The sequence below is a fragment of the Arachis ipaensis genome, chromosome B05 (genome assembly GCF_000816755.2).
Source record: "Arachis ipaensis cultivar K30076 chromosome B05, Araip1.1, whole genome shotgun sequence".
In the NCBI taxonomy this organism is placed as follows: domain Eukaryota; kingdom Viridiplantae; phylum Streptophyta; class Magnoliopsida; order Fabales; family Fabaceae; genus Arachis; species Arachis ipaensis.
Window position 1 is genome coordinate 17870460 of NC_029789.2, and position 11481 is coordinate 17881940.

At 35.7% G+C, this 11481-nt stretch overlaps 2 protein-coding genes across 4 annotated transcripts in view; one reads left to right on the forward strand and one right to left on the reverse strand.

Moving 5' to 3' along the window:
* On the forward strand, window positions 61-2314 carry LOC107643175 (2-(3-amino-3-carboxypropyl)histidine synthase subunit 1). Its single transcript, XM_016346756.2, has one exon. It carries the CDS (start codon window positions 684-686, stop codon window positions 2070-2072), a length of 1389 nt encoding a protein of 462 aa, XP_016202242.1. The 5' UTR covers window positions 61-683; the 3' UTR covers window positions 2073-2314.
* LOC107643177 overlaps window positions 4291-11481 on the reverse strand; it is an 8169-nt gene continuing 978 nt past the window's right edge. The window contains exons 2-18 of one of the 3 annotated variants that reach the window (XR_001620776.2): window positions 11277-11335; window positions 11059-11190; window positions 10780-10920; window positions 10595-10651; window positions 10101-10195; window positions 9685-9817; window positions 8671-8841; window positions 7921-8114; window positions 7554-7620; window positions 7171-7304; window positions 6701-6767; window positions 6541-6603; window positions 6229-6467; window positions 6026-6155; window positions 5701-5779; window positions 5160-5345; window positions 4291-4850 (exon numbers count right to left, since the gene is read on the reverse strand). Coding sequence is in view for 2 of the 3 variants with exons in the window: in XM_016346757.2 (XP_016202243.1) it covers window positions 4557-4850; window positions 5160-5345; window positions 5687-5779; window positions 6026-6155; window positions 6229-6467; window positions 6541-6603; window positions 6701-6767; window positions 7171-7304; window positions 7554-7620; window positions 7921-8114; window positions 8671-8841; window positions 9685-9817; window positions 10101-10195; window positions 10595-10651; window positions 10780-10920; window positions 11059-11190; window positions 11277-11335 (2255 nt within the window). In the remaining variant the exon portion in view is untranslated. Of the gene's footprint in view, window positions 4851-5159; window positions 5346-5686; window positions 5780-6025; window positions 6156-6228; window positions 6468-6540; window positions 6604-6700; window positions 6768-7170; window positions 7305-7553; window positions 7621-7920; window positions 8115-8670; window positions 8842-9684; window positions 9818-10100; window positions 10196-10594; window positions 10652-10779; window positions 10921-11058; window positions 11195-11276; window positions 11336-11481 lie in introns of all 3 variants that reach the window. The other 2 variants (XM_016346757.2, XM_016346758.2) reach the window with 2 other exon arrangements.

Here is an 11481-nt window from a genome sequence, read left to right on the forward strand (position 1 = left end):
TGCATTATTATTTCAATTAATTAATAAATAAATAGAAGGGGGGAAATAAGAAAAAAAATTGAACAAGTCCTTTCTTTTGCTCCTCCTGCTTACTTTCTTTGGTTTCCTCTCTCTCTCTCTCTCTCTCTTTCTCTCTCTCTGTGACTAGTTTGTTTGTGTGGGTTGGGGAGGGATTTTCTGGGAAAATCGGTGGGTAGAATCTTCTGCGCCGCCAAACACTCCCTTCCCTCCCCCTCAACGCTTCAACTAAACTCAACTCAAATGTCATGGGAAGAACCTCCTCACTCTGCAACCTCTTCTCTTGCTTCGCACCACCCACCACCAACGACCACCACCAACAACCACCCGAGCTCGCATTCCAAGAAACCGAACCACTAGACGAAACCCTAGGTCACTCATTCTGCTACGTCAGATCCTCAAATCGCTTCGTCTCTTCTCCCACTCACTCACCCTCTCATTCCGATCGCTTCCTCTCTTCCCCTTCCGCCTCCCTCCGCTTCTCCCCAACCCACACCGAATCCATTTTCAAGTCGATTTTCGGTGCTGGTGTTTCTTTTTTGGCGCCGCTGAGCGGGTTGCACGTGAGCACCCTTAAGTGAGGAAAGTAGAAGGGGACCGAGTGAGTTTCGGAAAAAAAAAAAGGGTTTACAGAAGATTAGAGAGGGAAGAAGGTTGATTGGTCGATGGAGGTGGAGCAAGCTAAGCCAAAGCCAACGCCGAAGCGGTTTGTGAAGAACCAAATCCCCGATTCCATCCTCAACGACGCCGCCCTCAACGCCGCCATCTCCATTCTCCCTCACAACTACAACTTCGAGGTCCACAAATGCGTTTGGCGCGTTCTTTCCACCGGCGCCAAGCGCGTTGCCCTTCAGTTCCCCGAGGGCCTCCTCATGTACTCCCTCCCTCTCTCCGACATCTTCACTACCTTCGCCGCCGTCGACCGCTGCTACGTCCTCGGTGACGTCACCTACGGCGCTTGTTGTGTCGACGACTTCTCCGCCGCTGCGCTCTCCGCCGACCTCCTCATCCACTACGGTCACAGCTGCCTTGTCCCCATCGATTCCACCACCATCCCCTGTCTCTACGTCTTCGTCGACATCAAAATCGACGTTTCCCATTTGGTTGATACCGTTAAATTGAACCTCGAATCTCGCGCCCAGAACCTCGTATTAGCTGGTACTATTCAGTTCGCATCTGCAATTAGGGCTGCGAAGCCGGAATTGGAGAAATCAGGGTTTAGGGTTTTGGTACCGCAGTCCAAGCCTCTTTCGGCCGGTGAGGTTCTTGGCTGCACTGCTCCCAAGGTTTCATTAATGAATGCGTTTAGTGAGAATCCTGAGAACAGCGTTTTGGTGTTTGTAGCTGATGGAAGGTTTCATCTTGAGGCGATCATGATAGCTAATCCTGGGATTAAGGCTTTTAGGTATGATCCTTACATTGGGAAGTTGTTTCTGGAAGAGTATGATCACGTGGGAATGAAGGAATCTAGGAAAGGTGCGATTTTGAGAGCGAGGGAGGAAGCTCGGAATTGGGGTGTTGTTTTGGGGACTCTGGGTAGGCAAGGGAACCCTAAGATTCTGGAGAGATTGGAGAAGAATATGAAAGAAAAAGGGTTCCTCTACACTGTTTTCTTGATGTCTGAGATTAGCCCTGCAAGGATTGCATTGTTTGAGGACTCCGTGGATGCTTGGATTCAGATTGCTTGTCCTCGGTTATCAATTGATTGGGGTGATGCTTTTGGGAAACCAGTGCTCAACCCCTTCGAGGCAGAGATCGCGTTGGGAGTGATACCTTGCTGGTGGGAGAAGAAGAAAAATGTGTTGGTGTCAAAGGTGCAGGAAGGTTGTGAAGATGGTGGTGTAAGTTGCCAGAAGAGTGGTGATTCTTCCTGTGAGTGTAGCTGTGGAGAAGATGAAAATGGAAATGGAAAGAGCGATTTTGGTGGTGAATATCCAATGGACTATTATTCTCAAGATGGTGGGGAGTGGAATTCCTCTTATGTGAAGAAGTCCTCTCGTCCTGTAAGGAGAATTTCTGTATCTTCGATTGCTACTAGTGCCATTTCTCAGTAGTCTTAAACTTTCTATATACTTTGTTAGTTGCTGGATATTGGCTTTTGCCCTAAATAACATTGGATGTTTAGGGAGAAAACATAGTATGATGTGATACAATACAATACATCATCTCATGATATGCGATTTGTTGTTTTATTAGTTTATGACTTCTTGTCTTATTTGTTGTATATTTTTTCTTTCTATCTGATTTTACTTTCCTTCTTTCAATTTATACGTGAACCACTGAACCTCCCTTTGTGGGGTATCCTGTTTGACATTTAGCTGATACTCATTTTTATTCTTGCCTTTTTACCGTTACCCTTCTCTGCTTTAAACTGAACTCCTTGTTGGCTTGTTAAAACAGTGCAAGTGCTACGACAAAAGCAGTGCTATTTAGCGCGAAAGTAAGCGTAGAGTATATAGACAGACGCAAATTATTTTTTATATTGGGATGGAAATGGTATTTTGAAGGATCATGAATTATTATAAGGCGTTATTTTTAAATGTGTAATTTTTTATTCAAAACGTAGAAATTGGACTCTTCAATTTTTTTGGGAATAAAAATCGACATCTCATTTGTTAGGAACGAAAACCGGATCCTCTTATTCATGATTTTTTTTTGTGAAAAAAGCCACAACAAACAAATTGGAAATTTTTTATTTTAATATTGAAGAGTGAATAGAGTTTTACGTTAATGTTACAAAAAAATAGGATTTCAGTGTTCTGAGAACGCTGTTCTGTGTAAGTACAATACGCAGAATATTATAATATGCGATCCATATGTTGTAATTTTAATATTAAAATAATACAATACGCAATTTGTGTATTGTCTTTATAAATAAAAAAAAATCAAATTCGCCTTCTGCAAATTTTACAGTCCCAAATTTTGTAAAATATCGTAATTTCTAATATTAAAGAATTATACCAATTTTTATCCAATATCTAGAAAAAATAAACCACAAATAAGACCCTCTAATTTGATATTAAAAAAAAATAAAAATAAACTTGTAAAGTAATCGGATCTTCTAATTCCTAATTTCCATACCAAAATAAAAATACATGCACAACTAATAGAATTGAATTACACATCTTTTTCTTTCGTAATGAAAAATTGTAGCCTACAAACAGAAAGTGATCTTAATATTTCTCTTAGAATACTTATAGTTGCAAAAGGTATGAAAATAAATTAAAGACAAAATTTAGAAGGCTAGCACTTTTATTAGTGAAAAAAATGAAAAATTCTACATCGTTAGATATAATTTTACGTTATTAAAAATACTAATAATAACTAATTGATGGTTACAAATCACAAAATTTATTGGCTCTAACACTTCTCTAAATTAAATACAAACGATATGATAATATTCAATTTAGGCATCTCCAATTTGACTCGTGTATAGAAAATATTCTTGAAACTTACATTAAGTACGTACGATATGATAATGAGATGTGAATGAGAAAAGTAACGAAAAAACAAGCACCAATTTATATTTGGGTGGTTATGAATGCTCACTTAGTGAATGAATAATTATAATAATTTAAAGTAACGATAGATAATTTAAATTTGACTTTTGTGTGAGAACCAATTTAAAGAAGTGATACAACAAAGATAATTGCTATTTTTAGCGTGTGTTTGAATAGAGTATTTAAAATTTTGAAAAAAATAAAATACCAAATAATTAAATTGTTAAAATTTAAATGGATTAAAGATCAGTCCGAACCCATTTCCACTCATTTATGTGGATTTTTTCGAGTTTTGGCAGTTTCAAATCCTATTATTAAACATTTTTATGTGTTACGATTGTTTAAACATTTTTTTACAAAAATATTATTTGTACATCAAAATCAGCTATTAATATATTTGTGTATAAATACATATGTAATTTAATTTATTTTCAATATATATTTATATTTTAATATGTATTTTATTTGATATACACGTAGTATAATCAAATTTTAAAATATCTTATTTGTATACAGAACAGGAAAAGACGAGAGAACTTATACATGTAACATGTTTGATTCTAATTTTTTCCTTTTAATCAATAATTTTTAAATAAAAAGGGAAATTCTAAAAAATTATTCTTTTATGAGAGTATTCTAAATTCTATATTTCAGAGTAAATACTTTATAGAAATGCTAAAAAATTATCAATAAAATATTTTATGTTAAAAAATTTAGTAATTACTTTTTTATATATACCTAATATGATTGAACTTATAAACCTAACAATACATAAAGCCACCAAAGTAATTAACTAATTATACAATGGTAATATAGTTATCAGTTATCACTTATCAGACTATCAGAGCATATTTGGAATTAAGCTCAAACCTTTTTGAAATTACACGATGTAACAAAATAAATCCCCACCCAACCCTATTTTATTTTATTTTTCAGACAGACCTGCCTATTTCTGCACCAACTACCTTAACCACATACAACCCATGAATAACTATTTACAATTTCTTTGTCAATATGTGTGAATTGTGAATGAATGGATTAGATTCTTACTTCAACAACATCGCCATCTCTTAGCTCGGTATTGGGGAGTACTAACTGGCCATTAATCAAAACCAGCCTTCCCTCCAAACCAACTCTTTGGGCAGCATCGGCAGCAGTGCTACCAGCTTTTAACCTCATAATATCACCATGGGGCCAACTTATGATTACCACTTCTCCAAGATTAAGAGAACCAGAAAGACCATAAGGCTTTGCACTAAGCTTTGTTTGCTTGATACTTACTTCAGAGCGCAACTGTTCTTCCCACGAAAGCATTGTTCTCAAAAGTTGTACCTAAAACATAGAGTCACCCAAATGTTTTCATGTGTCTACTTGAATAGTCACCAAAAAAATGTATCTACTTGAATAACGAGAAAATACTGTGATAAATCATCAACTTTCAATCTCTGATGCTAGACACTTCCATTTCTTTCCTACATTTAGTCAACTAAGTACGTTAGACGAATTTGATTTCTCCAATACAATAGCATTTTTAGTCTTCAATTTGCAACCACAATTGCTACAAAAATATAAATAATGAGAAGAAATTTTTATTAGCACAATGTGGACAGGAGAGGCAAGTGATTGCAGGAAAAAAAAAACCTTGTTGTTGATGCTAGCTTCTACCGAAGTTGAAGCAAGGAAGTCAAATTTTGAACGAGATGTAATACAATCCACCTCCTTGCCCTCGAAGACAGCAGACACCACAGACCAATATTCAGATTCTTCTTGCTCGGTGAAATTGATAACTTGGATGAAAGTTGGCAATAGGCGGCCGAACTGGTCTTGCTGCAAATGAAGCAAAAAATTAATATAAAGTTCTTCAGTATTGCAAAACCCATTATGAGCTAAGATAGTCAGGCAAGTTTATTAAACAAATCTGCCCAATCTTTGATGCTATGTGTAGTCTAGGTTGTTGTTTGGTGTATTTGAATGTCATGTAGTTCTCATTTCTTAGTACTATAGTGGCACTGTGGCAGATTTTCAGACAAAAATGATTTTTCCCCCCTTATCTTTTCCCGATTTCGATACATTGAGCGATCAATTTCATTGATATTATAAACAAAAAAGAAAGAACAATAACATTTAAGTACATAATTTACATTTTCAACTGCTCAGACAAAACATACCTTGTGATACATACCATCTCGACATAGTGTGTACTTCTCTAAACAAGTACACCAATCCCCATGTCCTGGTTCAAACCACCATTCATTAGACACCTGAAACAGGCCAATAATAAGCAAATTGTGATTAAATATAAAATATAAAGATGATACAACTGGAGAGGCTGAAGCGAAGAAGCAAAGCAGAAAGGCAGCATTAAGGAAGATACTGATACATCGGTCCATCTGGGCATAGCCTTCTCAATCAGTGAAACCAGTCAATTTAAGTCCCATCCATGAACCATTCGTCACAAGCCATTTATAGTCAAATTACATCAATATATGTTAATTTAATTAGCATACCTTTTTGTATAGTTGTGCATAAGCTTCCCATCGCTTAATCTGGAAAGAAGATCTTCTGTCAGCTACTGCTTCAGAAGCTGCAAGCCCAAAGCTGACAGCAACTAACAATTCTCTTTCATCCTTTTCAACACTGAAAAGGTGGTGAAAATTCATGAGCCACAAATAGTATTGTCAGCTTTTTAACACAGCGTAGTGTTATGTACCTCATGATTACAGCAGCAAGTAAGTGACTTCCTTCTACCCTGAGGACTGGATGTCCAGTCTTCAATGACCTATATTTACTTAACAAAATATCCGAAGAATTCCCATCTTCTATATCCTTGGAGAAATAGGATTCTTCTGTTTCAGGTTCATCCATGCTGTCTATTGATGACAAAGGATTTCCAGTTTCCTTATACAGCCAATGTGCAGCAAGTCCATGTTCAGCATACTCATGCATCCTCTAGTAAACACAATAATATAAAATGTCAAGAAATAAAGTATAAAGAATTAGCCCATTTGAAATCATTTGGCACCTGTGTTCTTATTTGTACTTCAAGGGCTGAGTTATCAGGACCTTGTACTGCAGTGTGCAAGGACTGCAATTTAAATTATACAATCATTAGCACTATTATTATGCTTAGCATACAAGATGATCATTTAAATTTTATAATAGTATGAACAAGAAAGCCTAACCTGATAGCCACTAGGTTTTGGATTAATGATGTAGTCATCAAATTCACCATCTATGGGAGTCCAAAGCCTGTATACAAATAAAATACCAAAACATGTAGAAATTAGAAGACATTATCAGGGTCAATACAGTTAATTGAAGTAAACGATGTTACAGCTAAGCCTGCAAATCCTAAAATATGAACGTACTTTTCCAAACTAACTGAAAAAGGGGGAGAGAATGCAAAATATAAAAGGATATTTTCAATCAATATGTTTTTTCAGTTGATTCTGGTCTATGAGGATACGTTATCCTCATACTGACCTCTTCCATGCTGCTTTCTTTTTTTTTAGAGAGAAAAGAGCAAAATTCCCAAAGCAAAACAAAAACTTAGAAACAACGTATGCTACTTTCGTTCATAAGCTTATAGCTGGTAGCTTGTATTGTATTACTTAAGTATAGGTTACATGACTGAGATTTGGCATATATTTACCTGTGTACAATGTCAAGAAGATTATAGCAACACTGAATTGCAGGTCCATGTAAAGTTCCATTTTTGTCTCCCACGACTACTCGTAATGCACGTGCATCATATACTTTATCAATGCTTATATCCTTTCGTTTCATCTGCATGATAATACAATCATAATGTGATTAAATAAACTAATAACGCATTTAAGACTAGCAGTATAAAATTACGCTATTAATTAGAAAACCCTGCAGTTAGCCACTTCCGTTCACTAATTTTGCTTTTTTATTTAGCTTCGTTGTTGCAAAATCTGTGCTTGGATGCTAATGACTGTCCACATTGCATAACTAAAGTACATGGCCGTGCATTCTTACTTAAAAAGTCAAGAAATGAACTCTCGCCAATACCTTGCTATATAAACTATAAAGGCTTTTTAATCGGCTTGATAATGTGACTTCCATTCCCGGAACGTAACTGAAAACACGGAAGAAAACTTTAAGCATTTTAGGCACTACAAAATTAAGTAAACCTTAGCAGTTAGGAAATAGAAAAGAAAGATGCTATATGTATCACGTTTTTGTAAACCTTCTCCTTTTAGTATTAAAAGCACTTGGTGAGAAGAGAGAATGCAGTGCTGTGTTATTCTTTCAGACTGATATAAATATCACTTCTCAATAGAGAATACTTTATCAGACACCAAAATAACGAAAGCGTGCACATATCGGTGGACAAGAATGTAAAACCAGCAAATAATAATGGACAATAAGAACATACGAAGCTGATATAATCAATTCTCGCTCAAGTGCTTCCTCACAAATTACCAATGACGCCAAAGCTAACCCAGCATCTTGAACAACCTTCGGTTTCAGGCATGTCTCTGAATTATTCTTCTCCATAGTACTTAGGAAGTTAGCACGTTTTCTCCGATCTAACAAAACATCAAATGGGACTACAGCTTCCAAAAGGTCCTGAAATGAAAGAATATATAGTGTGGTGCAATTAGAATGAAAAATCTGCCCTCATCCTTTCCTCTAGGCATGGCAAAACAGTGAAGATAGAATATTGCGTCTGTTATTGCTCAAGAACTATGAATAATGAACATATAAATCTTTTGCAACCATAAATTACTTGGGGCCTAGTGTTGTTAATCTTACGGTTAAAAAAATGTGATTGATGAGCCTTCTGTCTAACTCAGAATATAATCAACTTTCCAAGTCTGGCGGGAAGCAATTAAAAGTAACATCATTTCATATGCTTTCGGTCTTTCGCATCTTTCTTAAAAATTTTATCTCGTCATATTCTGAATTTAACTACTTTAAACGAACAGTATATTACTTTATCATTTTTGCTCCTACATATCTTGCAGTCAATCTAAAGAAAAGCATTTTTGACTGTATTGTTAGATGCAATACACAGTAGCGTATAAAGCTCCCACCAAAGAAAACCATAAAATAGCATTCAATCAAAACCCGTGATCAGAAGTTACAAATGAGTAAATGAAAGTTCACACGAAAAAATTCTTACCTTTATACATGAGACATCCTCATTGAATGTCAAGGATTCATTGTAGAGAGAACTGTTCTCATCCGTAGGTATCAAATTACCTTTTACAGAGAATCTTCTTGGATTTACTATTTTGTTAGCAGACGTGGACATGGAAGCCAGATCAGCTCGCATCTTCTGAAACGTTTGAGGCTGATAACAACGCACAAATACAAACACAGATTTAGTCAGCTGAATTAAATTTAGTAATGCCAAAGTCGGGTCACCTTGACAATATAAAATTCATTAGGTAAAATATACTTTTTGTTCCTAAAGTTTGCCAAAAGTTTTAAAAAAAACCCTAAGTTTTATTTTGTGTCAATTTTTGTTCCAGAAATTTTCAATTTGCATCAAATGTACCCTAACAACTAACTTTTCAAGAAGTTTAGGACCAATTTAGCAACAACTTCACAAAGACAACCTTCAACACAATACAAAGTTCTGTCACTGACTCCTAGTTGTCAAGCATTATTGCTGAATTGATCCTAAGCTTCTTGAAAATTTAGCTGCTAAGGGTATAATTGATGCAAATGAAAACTTCTGGAACAAAATTGAAACAAAATAAAACTTGGGGGGTATCTTTGAAACTTTTGGCAAATTGCATTGACAAAAATTATACTTTACCCTTTCCATTATAATGTGTATACACAAGAAGATAAAACTATTTGCTGATAGTAAATAGTTTAAAACATATTCTTAACAGCTACAACTCACTTCAAGTGAAGAATGTGAGCTTATTCATGTTTCCACAACACTATGTTGAAATCATGCACAAAAAGCTTTTAACTACTTGATGACAAGACAGCATTTTACATCTCTTTTTAGTGTGCCACATACAATCCTTTTGAGGGTGGGTGGGCAGATATGCAAACGAATTGGAAAACTTCAATGCTTTAATATGTTTGTTCACCTCTAGTTTCTCCATTTCCTCACATTATTATGTCAATATAATTGATGACTCTCAAAGCAAAAGAGACACATTAATTATTTGAAGACCTGAAGAATAGCAAAACAAAGATCTTCCAATTCAGCTTTCAACGCCCATAGACCCAATCTTGAAGCAAGTGAACACCAAATAATTAAGGTCTCCTCTGCGACAGCTTGAGCCTTATGTAATGGCAGAGCGTAACTGCAAAATGTAGCATGTCACACTAAAATTCCCAAAGCAAGTTACCTAAAATATAGTGTTTAGCAAAAACATTCAGAGCAATGTATGGCATATCTAAAAGGTTACTGGTTAAACAGGGCTTTTATACCAAATAAGTATAGTTTACAACTGATAATCATAGAGGACGGAGAAAGGGTAAGATATAATTGATTGGGGAACTAATAAGGCAAAATAATGAAGAGCAGCATTATTGAGGTATAAAGGCTAAAAAAGAATGAAAAAGTTCTGAGTCAGAACTCAGTACATGGTTCTCATGTTGTGAAGACGATCTGCAAGCTTGATGAGCACAACACGTGGATCATCAACCATTCCCAAAAGCATCACTCGCAAATTACTCGCCTAATAGATTGAGGTCAAGGCATCAGAAAAAATCTCCACTGCTAATTCCAGCACTCAATACATGTTATATATTGCAAGCTTCAAAAGGCATCCAGTTTCAATATTATCTTGATTAACTACCAAATGCATTAAGAGGAGAACATTGCTGCACCAACCTATTTTGCGTACGATTACTGTTAGATAGTAAAACTGATTCTGATAAAATTGAGTAATTGACCAAACCTCAAGCATCCACAACTAAAAGTATCAAATATCCAGAATACAGAAAGAGGATAGTATGATACATTTCTAACTTCACATACTGTTCTTTGCATTGATTAAGACGATGTTAGTTAGCCATTATTTTCATTCTATTTTGTTGCTAATTACTGAAACATATGTCAAATTCAGATTCTATACCTCTTCTTGGCCAAGGACACCCTGGTTCTCATTTACCCTTCGATGTCTACGTAACAGCTGCAAAAGGATATCCAGCAAACTTAAATCGAACAATTAGCTAAATCTACAGAATTAATTATAATGTGCCACTTGTTTCAATATAAAATTAAAGGTCTTAGAAAGGCATTCTTCATTCTTTATGATACCTGATTTATGTAACTTAACCTTGAAACACCAGCGACCAACTTGACCACATCATCCCCAAATTCTGCCTCGATGTCCTGCAGACTTTGGCAAGTATCATCAACCACATCATGTAAAATACCCGCCACAACTGTGTCCACAGCCTGAAACAAACAGCACCAGTATCTCAAATAAAATGAAACGTATTTTGACATGCAATGCATGCACCTTAGATCTTACACCCTAGCTCACAACCCAATAGTAATATAAAAGTTAACAAGTGTTGCATAATAGTTTCATACTCTTTTACCACTTGATGGAACCAACGCTGCCAAAATTCTTCCAGTATGGATACAGTGTGTTAAGTAAGGATCTCCAGTCTTCCGGAACTGGCCTCGATGCGCTCTTCTTGCAAAAGCTATAGCCTTCTGAACCTGCCTTCACAAACCAGGTATTTTAATAAATGTAACAACGTATCATAATAATACTAGTCCTAATGCAAGTAGAGATATTATTAAACCTTTGTATCATTAAATATAGGGTAGCCTGTAATTTCTACTCCATCCTGAACAACGGTACCTGCACGCCATTTTAGTTTACTTCTGTTAACACATGAAGTTCTAATAAATAAATAAACAAATAAATATTAGTTCACTTCTATTAACACTATCTGAAGCAATTGACAAATTATGCTTCTAATTACTAGCACTCTCTATGTGGTAGCT

Coding starts and splice junctions, on each gene's coding strand:
- LOC107643175 (XM_016346756.2), top strand. CDS start 684: ATGGAGGTGGAGCAAGCTAAGCCAAAGCCAACGCCGAAGCGGTTTGTG.